The sequence below is a fragment of the Trachypithecus francoisi genome, unplaced genomic scaffold (assembly GCF_009764315.1).
Source record: "Trachypithecus francoisi isolate TF-2019V2 unplaced genomic scaffold, Tfra_2.0 Lachesis_group16, whole genome shotgun sequence".
Lineage (NCBI taxonomy): Eukaryota > Metazoa > Chordata > Mammalia > Primates > Cercopithecidae > Trachypithecus > Trachypithecus francoisi.
The window spans coordinates 44,687,147-44,705,912 of record NW_022681461.1 but is presented as its reverse complement, the minus strand read 5'-3'; the positions used below and the strand labels follow the sequence as shown (position 1 = coordinate 44,705,912).

The window sequence follows — 18,766 nt, the reverse complement described above, 5'->3', positions numbered from 1 at the left end:
AACAAAACAAAAAGTTTAAAGCACCACATGTATTCAATGAATTATTATTACTGTTATAGCTGATACTTTTGAATCTTACTATTTGTCATTTTAATTTTTATTCTGACTTTCCCCATGCATGCAAATTTACTTCAAAATAAGTGGAATTTTACTTATGAAAAATACAAGAATGAACATTGAAGAGAGAATGGTTTAAAAGGCCCTCACAGCAACACGGGATACCATGAGAGAGTGAATCTAGTGGTAGCTCACAAGGTCTCATGCTCACGATCTTTTAGCACTTTGAATAGATATTGGTGGAAAGGATGAGGAAATATACTATGGGTGTAACAGAGAGAAAGCCTAAAATGTTGAAGCAGATGACATTAATTTTAAAACTAAAATGTGTCCCAGATACTTAAATAGCTCTTGTATTTCGGGCAAAAACAAACCAACCAAAACAAAAACAGAAAGCAAAAACAAAATCTTCCAAAGACATATAAATGATTCTCCAAACCCCTTTGGAAGAATGTCCATTTTAAATATGAAAGAGACTGCATTTAAGATTAATTGCATTCAATGTTACCCAGTTTCTCTTGTGACTTAATGCACATCTTAGAGCATTTTTCTCTTTGGATTTAAGCCCATGTCAAAATACTAAAACAGCGGGTTAGCTAATTCCACTCAATCCAACCCCTTGCTTGATATGTACGTCTTGAAGTACGCCTATGATTGATTGACTCTTGTTTTGCCTTTACGTAATGGAGGTGGTCTCTTTTTATACTCAAGTATGACAGAGAACCATTTATGCAAAAGTAGTCATTTAATCAAGGGTAGGTCTCCGACATTTATTCTCAGTATCTGAAGTAGTCTTGAAGTCCCTGTGCATTACTGGTTAAAAATTATTACTCTTCTGTTCCCCATGAAAATTTTATTATTCTTTAGGATCTATGGATATCTGCCTTTATGTTGATGGTTGGCTGTTGTAGCAGCCCTTGATAGCAGATACATAGGTCAACTGCTATGATCTCTTATTTGCATTACTGAGAAATTGACTATTATTGGGTTAAGGATTAAGGACCAATAACTGGAAAAAATGTTTTTCTTATTTATCTGTTCCATCTTGGTGTGCTCTAGATTCATTTCAGTGGAAAGACATGAATGCTTTTTGCATTAACTATGTGCAGTCCAGGCATCTGAGGATAGAACCAACTGTCGACCAGTTCACGGTGTACGCCACAGATGGGAAGCAACGCTCCTTGGAGATACCGTTTTCTATTATTATCAACCCCACAAATGATGAAGCTCCTGACTTTGTAGTGCAGAATATTACTGTAAGAAACATATCCAAATGTTCCATTTCTCTTTATCATTTTGATTTTTATTTTCAATTAGTCCATTTACATTGCTCCAAGTGCATTAACACATTGAATTGGTGAGGCGTGGGGAAGGCTATGTCATGTCATGCTATCATTTGAAAATTATTCATCTTCCTGCCTTTCCTCTTTTGTTGGCACGTGAGTTTCTCTGTCTCTGGAGAGCCTTTCAGTAATTACGAGGGAGAGGAAAAATGGACACACGATTCCATCTATACCTACCTCCACTGTTTTGTACCTGCCTAGGGTTGGGGCCTCTGAAGTGGACCGCTGGGAAGTTGTCCCTTGCTCTTCTCTGGAACTAGTCATGGTTTTACCTGCATTCCCTAGAGAGGCTATTGGAGAGTGAAAAATATGAAGTCCTGTGTGTTATGGGCAAGCAGACTTTAAGCTTCACGTAATTTTTTTTTTAGATAACCCTATTTTGCTTTCTTGTGAGAAAATGCATTTATGTTGTAGATAGTTGGGCTTCCATCAAGTTACGCTGCAAGAAGATTTGAGGTTTTAGTTTAAGTTATTATAACCCATTCCAAACCTGTCTCCTAATAAGGTTTGGCATTTTATGTATATTGATCTAAAATTTTTGTTGTCCTAATCTCAATAATCTATTCAATCTGCAAGAAACAACCTCACGTTTTAGTCAAGCTCTATGAAGAAGGATATTATAACATATTTTAAAGTTCTTCGAGAAAAAGGCAAGGTCCTATTTAAAATGTTTTCATAAGTATACCATTTTAAGTTGAACTATGATGCCACTTTAATCTTTAATAAGTAGGGCTAGATAAAAGAAAATCAGCATCCTTTTAGCGCAAGTATCATATATGGCAAGTGATTTTTTGTTCACACATGTTCAATAAAACGTGGTGCAGGAGGGTGCCCTTCAAAGTCAATAAGAGATGGTGAAATGAAAGGAGCTTTAGGCCAGGCACAATGGCTCATGCCTGTAATCCCAGCAATTTGGGAGGCTGAAGCAAGAGGATCCTTTGAGCCCAGGAGTTCAAGACCAGCCTGGGCAATGTGGCAAAACCCTGTCTCTACAAATAATAAAAATAAATTTTAAAAATTAGCCAGGCTGGTGGCACATGCCTATGGTCCTAGATACTTGGGGGACTGAGGTGGGAGTATTACTCACCCAGGTGGGTGAGTCTGCAATGAGCTATGATTGAGCCACTGTACTCTAGCCTGGGCAACAGAGACGACCATGAGGAAGGATGGATAGACGGAAGGAAGGAAGGAAGGAAAAGGAAAGGGAAGGGAGGAAGGGGAAAAGGAAAAGGGAGAAAGAGAGAAAGAGAAAGGAAAAGAAAAAGGAAAGGAAGGAGGGAGGGAAAGAGAGAGGGAGGAAGCAAGGAATGAAGGAAGGAAAGGAAAGGAGTGGAAAGGAGTTTTCACAAATCCGAACCATACATGTCCTTCAAGGCTTAATTGCCTTCTCATTTATGAAAACATCCTGGTCTCTGCCCTTTTGTAATTCTTGTTTATGAATATCTAACAGCACTAGACATTTTCTTCCTTGAGTTGTAGTTATTGATGGACCTTTGCAGTCTTACCTGACTTAGGTTGTTGAGAAGTTGGGTTGTCGAAATATTCCTATTTCAAAGTAGGAAACAGAAATACTTCTTTGTTTTCTCAATCCTCACTATGAGAAAGAAAGATTGAATCAGCTAAGTAACATATTGTCAAGTTCTAACTGGCTAGATACTACATGAAATGATAAACATTCAATTGTCTTTGTGCTTAAAGGATTATGAAACCTGAAGTGGGTGTGAGAGGGAATGGGGAGAGTAGTTCAGGAAATTTGGAAGTACGAGAATTGGAGGGAGATGAGGGACCCAGAATGAAAATATACATAATTATGCTTTGGCATTGTTGTTGATTTCAATGGAAATACGGAAGTTTTTACTACAATAACAAAAATAAAAACCACCAAATGTGCTTAGTGTATGTAGCAGATATTTGTGTCACTTATAAAGCAGATGGAAACATAAGACTTGTAGAAGCAAGGAGATCCACGAGGATTGGTTTATGAAGGTGAAGGTACTAGATTCAGCTTTACGACTGAACTTTTCCATGACTTCTTGAAAGCAAACAGCGTCTTGGTTGCTTTTTTCCCCGACCTTTGACTTATGAACAATACATACTTTAAAAAGTATATGCCCTTTGTCCTTCATGGAAATGAACAAAGTGCTTTGAAATCTTCAGAAAAAAATGTAAGGAACGTTAATAAATCTGTTGTTTCTTTTACATTCCTATTAAACCAGCAATTTCTTTTTAGGACTCATCCTATACAAATCTCATATAAAATTTGAAGTAGGATATATTCAAATGATTTCTTTTGAGCAGTTTTCCAAAGAAAGACAAGTTGTCTTTCACACGTTGTTGACTTTTCTGATGTGCTCTTGCTCAGGTGTGTGAGGGTCAGATGAAAGAGCTGGACTCTTCCATCATCAGCGCTGTGGACCTGGACATTCCCCAGGATCCCCTGCTGTTCAGCATCGCTCAAAAGCCACGCCACGGCCTCCTCATCAATAGGGGGTTTAGCAAAGACTTCCCTGAGAATGAGCAGCCAGCCAACCCTGACCAGAAACATGCACCTGTTCACAGCTTTTCCATGGAACTCCTCAAGACTGGTATAGCATGTTCCACTTCCATGCATTTGTCATTGTTGATTGAATAATTTACCCAATACTTATATGTGAAATCTAAAAAGGTCAAACTGATATAAGCAGAGAGTAGAATGTTGGTTACTAGAGGCTGAGGGTGGGGGATTGGGGAGATGTTGGTTAAAGGATATGAAATTTCGGTTAGACAGGAGGAGTAAGTTCAAGAGATTTATTGTACAGCATAGTGACTATAGTTAACAATATATTGCATACTTGAAAATCCTAAGACAGTAGATTTTAAGAGTTCTCACCAATCAAAAAAAATGAGTATGAGAAGTAATGCATATGTTAATTAGCTTTATTTAACCATTCCACAGTACGACCGGGCCTGGTGACTCATGCCTGTCATCCCAACACTTTGGGAGACCGAGACAGGTGGATCACTTGAGGTCAGGAATTTGACACCAGCCTGGTCAACATGGTGAAACCCTGTCTCTATTAAAAATATAAAAATTAGCTGAGTGTGATGGTGCACTTCTGTAATCCCAGCACCTCAGGAGGCTGAGGCAGAAGTTGCAGTGAGCTGAGATCGTGCCACTGCACTCCAGACTTCCAGCCTGGGCAACAGAGTGAGACTCTGTCAAAAAACAAACAAACAAAAAAACCCCAAATAAACCCATTTCACAATTTATACATATGCATCAAAACACCCAGTTATATATCATAAATATATACAATATTTATTTGCCAATTAAAAAAATAAAAATTTAAAAGTAATTTAACCTAGAAAAGTTAATAATGAATCACAGAAATAGGGGGTGAAGAAATAGCATTTACCTGCTTTATTCATTTGTCCCTCAAGGGCTGTCTCTAGGCCTGGATTAATGTAGGACAGGAAGCCCTAGGTAGAGGTAATAGGTAATTGAAAAGGCAACAACATGCTTTCTTTCACTTTTAGGCTACCATTAAATATGATATTTGAGTTTTTTTATATTTTCACTCAAACATTTAATGCTATAATAAAAAAATCCTTTTTAAAACTATTGAGATCATGAAACTACATTTTAAGAGATTGGTCTGCCAAAATGTCCACAGTTGAAACTAATATAGAACCACATATAATAATGCTTATTATTCTTGAGGGGATAATTTGCTCTTTAGAGAAATGGCACATTGCAGAGCAGCCTGAATTATTTTTTAATTACTCTTTTAAAAAATAATCAATCTTATCCCATTTTTCATGTATGAAAATACTTTTAAAAATTTGAGAAAAGTGTGCAATTCCTGAATTACTGCTTCCTCCCATTCTCCTTCCTTAGGCGTTTTCTTTCTCCAGCCTGTAAGGTCCTTCCCGCTCCTGTGACAGGCTAGCCAAGGCTGTGCCTTCAGAACACACCTTTCTGTTAACCTCCACTTGAGCCCCACCTAAGGCCTCCAAACCATTCCTTCTCTGTGCTTGCTTCATTTTAGCACTTGCTTAACGTTTTTCCAACTGTCTTTCAGTTATTTGTTTCCCCAACTAGTGTGCAAGTTTTCTGCCCCAAAGGTTTTTTTGTAATTGTTGCAAAAATCATCTCAGGTTTAAATTTAAAAAGTGCATTTATGTATTTCTCAGCTTTTATCAATTGCAAAGAGATACATCCTAGGGCATAAATGATGATATTACCAAATGAATAACCACATGCTACAAATAATAGAATACATTGTTTACATTTTTTTTTTTCAAATTTGACCAAGGAAAAAATAATAATACAAATTTTACTCTCAAGAAAGTCAATTTTTAAAAAAAAAACATTTGTTGGTTATTATCCAGTTAAGTAAGAATTATATGATCATTGTGTACAGTTTGGACACAGTCATTTTGAAGAAAAAATAAAAATTTCCTACATAAAAATCGTATTTGGGTTAATATTTTGGTTACTTTCTCAGAATTAGATTTTCCCCTCTATTTTATCTGTGGTTCATTTATGGCTACATTTAAAAAAAAAACTTTAGCGTATTCTCATAAACATCCCCCGAGACAAATATACAACATTTATAAAACTCTTCCCATATTATATAATCTGTTTTTCTTCTTACTTTTTTTTTTTTTTTTTTTGGAGACAGGGTCTTGTACTATCACTTAGGCTGGATTGTGGTTGTGCAATAACAGTTCACTCCAGCCTTGACTTCCAGGGCTCAAGTGATCCTCCTGCCTCAGCCTCCCAACTAGCTGGGACTACAGGCACAAGTCACCACACATACCACTGGCTGATTAAAAACATTTTTTGTAGAGACAGGGTCTCCCTGTGTTGTCCAGGCTGGTCTCGAACTCCTGGGCTCAAGTGATTTTCCTGCATTGGCCTTCCAAAGTGCTGGGATTACAGGAGTGGGTCACCACACCTGGCCTCTTCTTACTTTTAAAATATTGAGGCCAGGCACGGTGGCACACACCTGTAATCCCAGCACTTTGGGAGGCCAAGATGGGTGGATCATTTGAGGTCAGGAGTTCGAGACCAGCCTGACCAACATGGCAAAACCCAGTCTCTACTAAAAATACAAAAATTAGCCAGGCTTGGTCACACCTGTCTGTAACCCCAGCTACTTGGGAGGCTGAGGCATGAGAATCGCTTGAACCCAGGAGGTGGATGTTGCAGTGAGCCAAGATCATGTCACTGCACTCCAGCCTGGGTGACAGAGTGAGACTCTGTCACAAAAAAAATTATTATTATTATTGAAAATGTAGCTTTTGATAATTACATTATAAAATCATCATATAGACTTACTATGCTGTAATTTTTTAAAAGAGATGACTTTGTCACCCAGGCTTGAGTGAAGTGGGGCGATTATAGCTCACTGCAGCCTCAAATTCCTGGGATCAAGCATTCCTGCCTGCCTGAGCCTCTTGAGCAGCTATGACTACAGGCATCACCTGGCTAGTGTTTCAAAAAAAATTCTTTTAAAGGCAAGGTCTCATTATGTCATCCAAACTGGCCTCGAACTCCTGGCCTCAAGCGATCCTCCCACTTGAGTCCCCACAAGTTGTTAGGACTACAGGTGCTCACCACTGTACTGGCTCCTGTGCTACAATTTTATACAAATATCTCCCATTTTAAAATATCCAGATAGTTTTCCCTTTCTTAGTATTAAAAGTTGTATTTCAGTAAACATTTTATATAAATGTGGGTGCACATCTCCTAGTATTTCAGTAGCTTTGAAGTAAGTTTTGAAAATGTGAAATGTCAGGCTTCCGATTTTATTCTTTTCCGAGGCTATTTTGGCTGTTCTGAGTCTCTTGAATTTCCATTTAAATGTTAGGTAGGCTTTAAAAAAATAGTTACATTTTTAATATTTAAGTTGTGATCTATTAAAAATTCATTTTGATGATTGGCTTGAGGTACAGATATAACTCTATAATTTTCCCCAAGTAATTAACTTTGTCAGTTTTATTTAAATACCCTGTACGTTTGTTTATATGGTTTATTTAAAAATATATTCTTTCCTAACTGATTTTAAATAACACCCTTAATCAAATACTAAATTATTTAAATAAAAAGTCTTTAACAGGTTAAGAAGGCACTCTTTTACTTCATAAAACAAGTTTAATTTCACCCTACTGCACTGAAAAATGAACTCTTGCTAATACCCCTGCCTTGAAAATTAAGACATTATCTGTGACATATGTCATGATGGTTTAATCATAAGGAAGATTTACTTACTTTTTTCCTTCTTCCAGGAATGAGGTTGACATACGTGCATGATGACTCAGAGAGCCTTGCTGATGATTTTACAATCCAATTGTCAGATGGGAAACATAAGATACTTAAAACCATTTCAGTAGAGGTCACCCCAGTTAATGATGAAAAACCAATGCTGAGCAAGTAAGCTACCTGAAAGAGTTCCTTTCAGATTTCTATACAATTCTGTGAAATCTACAATACTAGGTACAGACGTGGTGTATGTCTCCCGAAGAAGCAAGTCTTCGCTAGCTCCTGTCACAGCTTGCCCCTGCCACTCAGGCATGAGGAGCCTTTAGTGCAAATGTTAGTTAAGGTAACCTCTCCTTAACAATCAGCCCTTTAATTACTTTTCTTCTAAACATACTAATTGGTTGTAAAGAATAAGAATGAGTGAACACATGGCATGGAATGAACAGTCTGCTAAACATATAAAACATGCACATACACAAACATGACTGCACACCTACCAAAGTGCAATTAATATATAGATTGAACTAAAGTCTAGTAACATTAACTGCAGACAGTCCTTACAACAGATTTGCTGAAACTTGTAACTAAGTGTGGCTGAGGGAAATAAACCAACCCACTTCTTTCATTATCTTGGTAGTTTTTTGTCCACCAGTTCTCTACTGTGTTCCATATGGGTCAACACCCCCTCCCACCTCACATCAAAATGATCATTTTCTAAAATTTTGAGCAATATTATTAATTGCAAACTTTCTCAGTATCTCTCTGTATTAGTCTGTTCCCACACTGCTATAAGGACATACCCAAGACTGAGTAACTTATAAATAAAAGAGGTTTAATTTACTCACAGCTCTGTAGGGAGTGGGAGGTCTCAGGAAACTTACAATCATGGCAGAAGAGGAAGCAAACACGTCTTTCTTCACATGGCAGCAGGAGAGAGAAAAACAAGTGCCCAGTAAAGGGGAAAGCCCCTTATAAAACCATCAGATCTTGTAAGAACTCACTCACTATCATGAGAACAGGATGGGGGAACCTGCCCCATGATTCAGTCATCTCTACCTCGTCCCTCCCACGACACATGGAGATTACGGGAACTACAGTCAAGATGAGATTCGGGTGGGGACACAGCCAAACCATATCACTGTCTCTGTAACTGCTCAGAGTTTGATCATAGGGTACAAAGTATTCATCAATTCTATTTCTATAGCCCCAGCCATTTCTTTTACAATTGATGACAGCTGTACAGAACTGTATGCAGTCTACAGAACTGAACAGAGTTTTAGGGGACTCTTCTCTAGAGTTAGGAGTAAAAAAGCATCTGGTTCTTGGAACCTCCTTGATGACTTCACCTCTTTATTCAATAGTGCAGCAGTAAGAGGCGTGTTATAGTCTGGGTTTTTATCAGGGAGTGAATAACTTCCTGAAAGCACGCAAACCCCTCAGATCTCCTCCACTCTGCAGAAAGGAGGGCCTCAAACAAGTCCCTTCCTTATCTGCCACATATCCTGCTGGTCCCTGTGAGCCACTGATAAGGTCCTTAAAAAGCATTATGGGAAATACTGATGGTAGATTTTTGGAGGGTTGCATCTCATACATCAGTCTGACTAAAAATATTCACCAAAAATTTCTATTTTCTTATTTCTTAGCTAATATGTTGGATTGGTATAGCCTTGATTTATAAATATGAAAATATGAAGGCTGTCACAGTATTACAGTACCTCCTTTTTGATGATCTCATTTTAAGAGATAGGGAGGTGAAAGCTGGCAGGGTAAGGGCCCCGGGACATCCACTGGAGAGGGGTAAAAGCTGGCATTTATTAAGTGCATACTATAGGACAGACACTATATTAGATTCTTTCATATATATTATTTCATTAAATCCTCACCAAAATTGTGGAAAATACATGTTATCATCCTCACTGAGGAAAACAGACCAGAGAGGTAAAAGAGCTTACACTAGGCACCCACTCAACCCCATTTGACTCCAAAGGCCATGCTGTTGTTACTAAACTCACTGGAATAGCTACATCTACAGAATCATCAAATATCCTTCAAACTTGCTTCAGAAACCCTCCCTTTTCTGTGCTTCCTCTTTCCTTTTCTCCTGTGGATAGGAAGTAATGTACTCTCTTTCTCTTCCATGTGTGTCCTTGGGCATATCACCTCTTTCCTTCTCCCGGAAACTGCTCCATTATTTTTTCCTCCAGTATCTTCAATCTCTCCCTTTTCATTTCTTCTGTTAACAAGACAGAGGGATAAGCATTGTGGTTAAGAGAGCAAATGCTGGAGTCAGATTGACTCAGTTCAGCCACTTACCAACAGTGTGATCTTGAACATGTTGTTTAACCTCTCTCAATCTTTCTGTTAACATCTCTGTAAATGAGGATAATAGTGGTATCCTCTTACTAGGATTGTTACAAAGATTAAATAAAATATGTAAACATGCTTGAAAGACTACTACATGGTAAGTGCTCCTAAGTGTTATTGTTATTATTACAAGCAGATATCCTAATTGTAAAAATACAAAGACAAGCTAGTCCCCCTTTCATTTCACTGAATTTTTTGGAACTTTTTGGAAGAGTAGTTTGTGCTTGCTTCTTCCATTTCTGCCCACTTTCTCCAATCTCCACTTTATTACTTCTTTCTTTCTTTTTCTTTTTCTTTTTTTTTTGAGACGGAGTCTCGCTCTCTGTTGCCCAGGAGTGCAGTGGCGCCATCTTGGCTCGCTGCAAGCTCTGCCTCCCAGGTTCACACCATTCTCCTGCCTCAGCCTCCTGAGTAGCTGGGACTACAGGCACCCGCCACTATGCTGGCTAAATTTTGTATTTTTAGTAGAGATGGGGGTTTCATCATGTTGGCCAGTATGGTCTCGATCTCCTGACCTCGTGATCGGCCCACCTCAGCCTCCCAAAGTGCTGGGATTACAGGCATGAGCCACTGTGCCTGGCCCAATCTCCACTTTATTAAAGATGCTCCCTTAAAAGTTACTCTTGGCTTTCCTGCCAAATCTAATGGCTCTTCTAACCTTCCTGGACTCTTTGAGAGCATGTAACACCATTTCTTTGCTATTCCTTTTAGCTACTGTAGAGGATGCTTTGGGTCCTGCAGGTCACAGCCCCTCAGCCCATCTCTGATTCTGGTCCTGATCGTGGTGGAATGTGCCACGTCAGTGTCCCACCTCAGGTGTCCGCGATGCCTCACTCTACTTTTCTGCCTCAGGGCTTTCATGCAGCCCATGTCCAGGCTCAGCAGAGAGCACTCTGGGGACAGCCCTTAACCTTGGGAGCTAGTAGATAAGATAAATGCTCCAGCTTCCTATCCATCAGGAGCACAATTTGAATTGCATGTATGTGATTCCTCAAGATACCCAGCAGGATTGAGCCCCAATTCTCCATAGCAGTAAAACACCCTTTGTTGCCTTTTTCTCTTTCCCTTTCTCTCCTACTCCCTCTCTCCTGCCTCCTGGAATCACTTCACAAATAAATTACCGTCCTTGTCCTAGGGTCCCTTTAGGGTAACCTAGATTGTGACACACCTTGTCCTCTCTTGGCTTCCAGACATTGGATTCTGACACTGATTTCCAAACATTTCATTCTGACCAGAAATTTAATTCTGAATTCTTCCTACCAAACTCTTCATCTTCTTAATCATATTGGCTTTCTGTTTTGATTAATCTATCTAACCGCTAATCTCCATAAGCCCTCAACCAACTGATTGCTTAGCTTTTTGGAACAATGGGATTCCCGTTCTCTAGTAAAGAGATGTGCAGAAGTCACCTCCCACTGCAAGGGAAGCAAGATATTCACCCTGAGTGAAAGTTGTTGGAACTGAGGTGTTCAGGTTTTGGCATCTCCGCAGAGGAGCGGAACACTGTTGATGCCAGTTGCTGGTTCTCAAATGTCCTTTATCTGAATCCTAAGAAATTCAGGCATCCCAATTTTTCTCAGAAACTAAGCTGTAAAGTTGGACAGAGTTAGGCCTCATGAGTAGACCACAAGTGAGAGCTAGAAACACTGGTGGAAAGAGATCCCTATATCACTTTGGCGAGACCAGGAACAATGGCCATATAGGCTGTGAAGGCTGCAGCTCCGCACAGTAAAGGACCTGCAGAAACCACAGCAGTGGCTCTGCCCCAGCCTGCTGTTCAAGAAGACAGGAGCTGACCTGGCGTCTGTAACACTGGGAAAAGATGAATCTGCAACAAGAACACATACTACCCAGAACATTACTTAGAAGAGGAAGAGAAATTTAGAGAGTCCTAGATTACCTCAGAATGGCATATCATCAATGGGACATCTGTAGGCCAGTCATTGAATCTCTTTAATTGAGTTTCTGTCTGTAAAATTAGAACACTCATACCTAGCCCTCTTACTTCATGGAGCTGTTGTGAGTGTGAAATGAAATACTGGAAATAAGATCATTTTATAGAATAAATTATAACTTACGAAATTGTGAAGTTTGGTACACGTAATCAATTAGAAGTGCCTAATTACCTCTTCCCACATTCATTAGGGCTGACCCATTGTCTTTTCAGACCTTCATGTGTGAGGGCAGAGAGCCTGTTTCATGCCTCTCACTGGTCATCTTCAGTGCTTTGACTATTGAATATCATTCCTTAATTGTTGAAGATTGGGGACTGTGATAGTCAATATAAGTGTCCCCTACTAAAGGAATATCTTCTATTTTTATATCAACCCAGGCATTTTTCTTTTTACAGGAAGGCTGAAATTGCAATGAATATGGGTGGAACTCGTATTATTTCCAGTGCTATTCTTTCAGCCATAGATGAAGACTCGCCCAGGGAGAAGATTTACTATGTATTTGAAAGGCTTCCCCAAAATGGGCAACTTCAGTTTAAGGTTAGTGACTTTTTAGTTTTATTTTTCAAAACTAATGTAGCAGGTATAAATCTTCTCAATATATACATTTCAGTGATGGGATTTATTCTCTGATAGCCATGTATTTGCCCAGAAGTAGAAAATTTAATTTTACTAGTTCAGGGTGAATTCATGCTGTTCTAAAGTTTCTTTGTCAACATGGGGTAAATTCAACAAATATTAAGATTCTTCATTGCTCCCTCTCCTGTGGGATTATCCCTAAATTCTGAGGGAGGGAATTACTGGGGTAAAGCAAGCTGTCTGCTTTCTGAGGATAATCCAGGATCTTTTGTGATATCTTCATTTCTACCAGATTTTTCACTTGTGATTCATGTAACTTTCCTCTTTAGCATCCATCATCTCAATTATAAAACTTCAAGTCTACAGTCTCTCTTGTTCTCTCAATCTCTCTCTCTCTTTCTCTCTCTCTCTCTCTCTCTCTCTCTCTCTCTCTCTCTCTGTCTGTGTGTGTATTTCAGCTAAATTCTGGATCATTCTCAGGAAAATGAAAACTTTCATTATTTTTTCATGATCATCAGGTCCAGGGAAACTTGGAGGGCTGCCTCTAGCTCCTCTGGCCCTAATGGTCTCTGTTAAAACATTATCTGAATCCCAGCACTTTGAGAGGCCGAGGTGGGCAGATCACAAGGTCAGGAGATCAAGACCATCCCGGCAAACATGGTGAAACCCATCTCTACTAAAATACAAAAATTAGCTGGGTGTGGCAGTGTGCACCTGTATTCCCAGCTATTCACTACTCCAGAGGCTGAGGCAGGAGAACTACTTGAACCTGGAAGGCAAAGGTTGCAGTGAGCTGAGATCGTGCCACTGCACTCCAGCCTGGGTGACAGAGCGAGACTCCATCTTAAGAAACAAAACAACAGCAACAAAAAAACATTATCTGAGTATTATCACCTCCTGCCTTCTCAATGATTTGCCACAGTGAGCATCTTTCTTTCCTTCTGCTTCTCATCTTCATCCCTGAGCAAGGACAATCTTTATTTCTTCTCCAGGGAGACTACTTACTCCACAAACTATATACCAAATTGTTCTGTGTTCTACCTGACATGAACTCAAAAGCTGAAAGGTCAGTGTCTTCGTCCCACTGTAGTCCCACCTCCCCTTGCAGCACCAGAGCCCTTATTGTTTAGGTTCAGATGGACAAAGTCTTGGACCAAAAAGACAGTGTGGGAGAAAACTTCATGTGGGAGTCATCCCATCCTGCTAGCCTAACAGATTTTAACAACTGCCAAACTTGAATCCCATGCACTGCATGACACCATAAATTAACATTCCTGGAATTGTGTACGTTCTCAAAATTAGATGCTTTAATGGAAAGCAAATAAGCATGGAAACAATAAAGGGATACTAGGGGTAGGGTCACCTGGGTTTTACTGCTAACTCAATAGCTTGCTTTGTGGTTTGATAAAATGTCCTTGTTTCACTTTAGGCCTAGAATAGCAAAATTTCAGTCTGATTCATACTGTGTGCATGATGTCCAAGGATCAGCCCAACATGAATTACATAGATCAGTCACCTGAGAAGGTCAGTTGAGTAATCAGTACAAATGTTTATTTCAATGGTGGATTAAGACTAGCAACCACAACCACCAACGGTCCCCAATGCAATTATTTGATGGAATGCTTCACTTTACATATAATGGAGGCACAGTCCTAGAAAAGCAGCAAGAATTCTTGCTATGTGGAACAGCTTGATTGTCGTAGATTGTAGGCACCATAGAGAATCAGAGTGAAGAGCAATCACTGATTTAAATTGAGGTACAGCTGTGTCCTTATTTCATTTCAAAGAGTAATGAAGCAGAAATGCAGTGAAAGCTCACACATTTGGGTGGCTTGGGAACGGAACTGTTTTGGATATGTGAAAATGCAGATGGGGCCAGGTTCCCAGTGTGGCTCCACACAGTTATCTCCCAGCTCCCTAGCAGTTCTTCGAGTCTTTCCAAGACTGAGTACCAGCACTCCAGCCCTCCTGGAGTCTCCCAAGAGTTCTGGTTTTCTTTTTGACTTCTCTTAGTTTTCCCCATCTTGAATCTGACTTTTATTTTCTTTCTATTTCTGGGTCTTCAAATGATTCTATTAAGTCAATCTAACATTTTGGAGTGCAAGTAAGGAATTACATGGAGACAAGAGAGAGGAAAATATGTCTTCTTCTGGGCTTACTTCCTTAGACAAGTTTAGAAAATGGAAAATGTGAAATAGAATTGCAGGCTTTCCTGTTTAAAACCTGAAAGAGTCTGTTTTAAAAAATTATATTGGCAAATAGATCTTATGGAAATAAACACTAGCTTAATTGTTATGATGTAATTAACTTCCATCCAGTGAGCATGAGGGCAGAACATAAATCTACAAATATCAGATGGATAAACATATTAAAGAGAAAGAAACATTATCAAGTAGAATGACATAAAGGCAAGTGGTAGCACAATGGGAAGAGAGGAGGACAAAGCTCTTTTGCCAGGAACTGGGAGTCTGTGGAATCTGGAAATCTGTGTTCTATCTGACATGAACTTGAAAGATGAAAGGTCAGTGTCTTCATCCCACTGCAATCCCACCTCCCCTTGCTATACCAGAACCCTTATTGTTTAGGATCAAATGGGCAAAGTCTTAGACCAAAGTATCAAGGGGAATGAAAAGTAAATGATTTACATTTCTGTTTTAGACTCTTAAATTAGACAGTAAAACCACAAGATAATATCATATAATAAATGTTAAGATGACTTTTTAAAAAATTATATCTAATGACTTTTTGTGAGCCATTCCCAGGGAAAGGTATGTACCTTAAATGAATGGTAATAGGATTATTAATAAGTTAATAAAGATTTATGATTACATTTTTCTACTACTCTCAGTTCTTAGCCAGCCCCCTCAGCATAAGAACCTTTTAAATTCAAAATGCCATAATTTCTGTATCAAGCTCCCTACAAAATATATGCTTAAATAATGTTGGCTTTTAGAAGATTCTGATAAAAATTATATATGATATTTGCAGTTTATGTTTTTTGATGACTTAGGATATAAATGTAGGGAGTGATAGTGATCCCCATCATGTTCTTTCTTTAGTAAGGCTGGAAGCATACTAGGGAGTAAATGCATCTGTTCTATTTTTGTTTTGTCTGTTTCAGATAAGCCTAGTAATGAGCCATGTTGAAAAAATATATTTGATTAGTGGAACAATGAAAAGAACTAAAAAATGGAAACTCTAAAAGAAACACATTTAATTTCTAAAGAATCCATTCCAAGAGCTCGATTACCCACCTGCTCTCATTAATTGGAATATTTAATCAGCTATGATTGCTTATGATAAATACCTTGGAAGTAACAATGCTGTTGTATTGTTTGACTTTGTCTGAAACCCTTTGGTTGAAGCTAGTGTTTTTCCAAGTTCTCAAATTATTCTAATATATTTCTTTGAAAAGAAAAAAGTCAGGTAGAATGGCAAAAAGTAATCTGGAATTTCCCTGAAATATTATTTCTATTGGAGGTTTTTAGGGGATACAGAAAATGTCCACTAACATACGTTGCGGGGAGAAAAAACCATGAGCAGCTGACTAACTCTGGCTCCTTCCAGATAGGGAGGGACTGGGTTCCTCTCTCCCCTGGCATGAAGTGCACTCAGGAAGAAGTGGATCTGAACTTGCTGAGATACACACACACTGGGGCAATGGATTCCCAGAATCGAGATAGCTTCACCTTCTACCTTTGGGATGGCGACAACAGGTCCCCTGCTCTTGACTGTCAAATCACCATCAAGGACATGGAAAAAGGTAAAAAGCATGTCTACCAAGGTTTACTGGGATCAACTTTGCTAACTGGTATAAGTATTCCACATTTTTTTCTTTCCGTCTCTTTCCCTCCCTTCTTTCCTTTTTTCCTGCCACTCTTCATCTTTGAAATTCTATCATTTATGTTTAGATCCTTTGGCTTCTCACCTGCTTTGCCTGGAACCTATGAGGTTCACAGAAGTAGCCAATCCATTCATTATTTTTTAAAGTTTATTGGAAATTCAGCTTTGCATACAATGTGGCTATACAGGCTACTTTAACTGTTAGGATTTTTTTTTGCTTTAAGTAAAATTTTACCTAATTGATGTGTAACTCTAGTTTTATCTTCAGTAAGTGATCTATCACTGGAAAATGGTGTTTCAAAGGAAAAGTACTTCTCAATAAATGAAAAATATATTTCAAAATTTAAAAATAATAAAGATAATCTTTGTCATTAGAAAGGCTGGAAGTTGTTGCTTCTTTCACTTTGAAAGTGCTAACATATGCTTTTTAGGAACAGGGAAAGACACTATAAGATAAGCTTCTTGTGAGGTAATTAAGCAGAATGAGTTGTATAAATGGTGAATGGGGGAGAGTTAAATGGTAGATGGAGGAGAGTTTTTTTTTTAAAAAGCTCAGCAAGGAGGTGTAGAAGCTCTTGATACCTAACTGTTACTACCCTGTAATTTTGCTTCACCTTATGTGAGGATCATATCTCATTCATCTGTGTTATCCCAGGATCTAGATAGTCCCAGGATGAAGCATAATCTTAGATCCTCAGTACATGCTTAGTTGACTGAATGCTTCCCTTTTTTGCCTTGGCTGCCAGGAAGCTCAGAGGTAAATTGAATACTTAAGTGCAATAATAAAAAAAAAATTTGCTTTATGTGTGGCAGAATTATAATTGTCCTAAAGTTTTAAAAAATTAATTCAGTTTGATCTTGAGGTGTTTACTTTGAGCTATGTAATAATATATTTTATTTGCTTATTTCCTGGTTGTAAATGTGTTCCTTAAAAAAGTCTAATAAGTGACTTCAGATAAGCTAGATGTTACTGTACACATTTATCTCTCCCTGCAAAACAACTATATTCATCATAAATATATGTCCAGGCAAAATGTAATACAAGTAATATATTAGGGCAGACACCTAGTGTATCAGAGTAGGCCACCTTCTCATTGGCTCAGCACAACACAGTTTTACAGTGATATAGGAGAGCTCTGTTCCACATAGTCATCTAGGAACTCTTTATATCTAGACATTCCCTTATTCTGAAGGCCTTAGAGTCACTCAGGAAGTGAGATATGGAAGAAAATTAGGGGATGTCATGCACTAGGTGTGAAGGTTGTGTACCTCTCTTGCACACATTCCAGTGACTGAATCACAGTCATATGCCACATTAAGAGAGGCTGGGCAATAGATACTTTAGCTTTGCACCCAAGAAGAAAGGAAATAAAATTGGCCAGTGCATTGCCAGACTCTGCTGCAATTGACATGTGATTATTTTCTAAAAGGATTTTTGAAAACATATACCAAGTAGACACATTATCCTATTAATATTTTCAGTTCAAAATTTTTCTTCTGTTTCCTCTTACAAAGTGGTGTTTTGTCACTGTACAGTTTTTTTGTTTTGTTTTGTTTTTTACTTAACATGAGTTTTTGCAGGTTGCTGCATAACTTTGTAGCCATAATTGTTTATCTCTAAACAAGACTGTATTGAAGAGTTAGATTTAATCACAACCTTAAAATTGAGCATTTGGTTGTTTCCATTTGGGAGCTATTATAAATAACATTAAGCTTCCCAATTGCTGTGTTGCTGTGTCTTCTGATTTGCACAGTGGCAGAAATGATGTTGAGATCTTTCAGATAAGTTTAGGAGGACATTGTCTATAGTTGACTCTAACCTATAATCTGCCCTTACAGTGCTGAAAAATTGCATCAAGGCAAGAGCTGGTTGCTCTTCCTCCCCTCAGGCCCATTTTCTGCTCCTGGTGAAACCTCTCCTGGGTGCTTTTTGTTTCCCCCACCTAATTCATTCTTCTTACTTCCTTGATGTATTCATCTTGCTTCTCTCTGTAGCATCTGTGGCTAAGGCTTTGACTTAAATTTAGAATGGTCTTTGATTCTATGTAGGACTGAAGTTGCAGAGCATTTTGAGATAAAAGCATAGTATATGAAAAGACCAGTTTAGTAATCTGAAACAGCGTTTTCCAATCATGACACTATTGACATTTTGGGATGGAGGATTCTTTGTTGCAGGGGACTCCCTTGTGCACTGTAAAATGTTTAGCAGCATCCCAGGCCTCTGCCCTCTAGAAGCCAGTAGCAACTCCCAGTTATGACAACCAAAAATGTCTCCAGACATTGCCAAATGTCCCTTGGGAAGCAAAATTGCTTGTCATTGGGAACCACTGGTTAAAAGAGTACCACTTTGATGGTTTATTTGTATTTCTTATTTCCTCATG

The 18,766-nt window shown here is 38.6% G+C and overlaps 1 protein-coding gene across 4 annotated transcripts in view; it reads left to right on the top strand.

Annotated features, from left to right (window-relative positions):
• FREM1 (FRAS1 related extracellular matrix 1) overlaps window positions 1-18,766 on the top strand; it is a 169,250-nt gene that overhangs the window by 97,225 nt on the left and 53,259 nt on the right. For all 4 annotated transcript variants that reach the window (XM_033237386.1, XM_033237385.1, XM_033237388.1 and 1 more), the window contains exons 19-23: window positions 1,117-1,313; window positions 3,763-3,985; window positions 7,674-7,818; window positions 12,362-12,503; window positions 16,110-16,305. In XM_033237386.1, coding sequence (XP_033093277.1) covers window positions 1,117-1,313; window positions 3,763-3,985; window positions 7,674-7,818; window positions 12,362-12,503; window positions 16,110-16,305 — 903 coding nt within the window. The remainder of the gene's footprint in view (window positions 1-1,116; window positions 1,314-3,762; window positions 3,986-7,673; window positions 7,819-12,361; window positions 12,504-16,109; window positions 16,306-18,766) is intronic.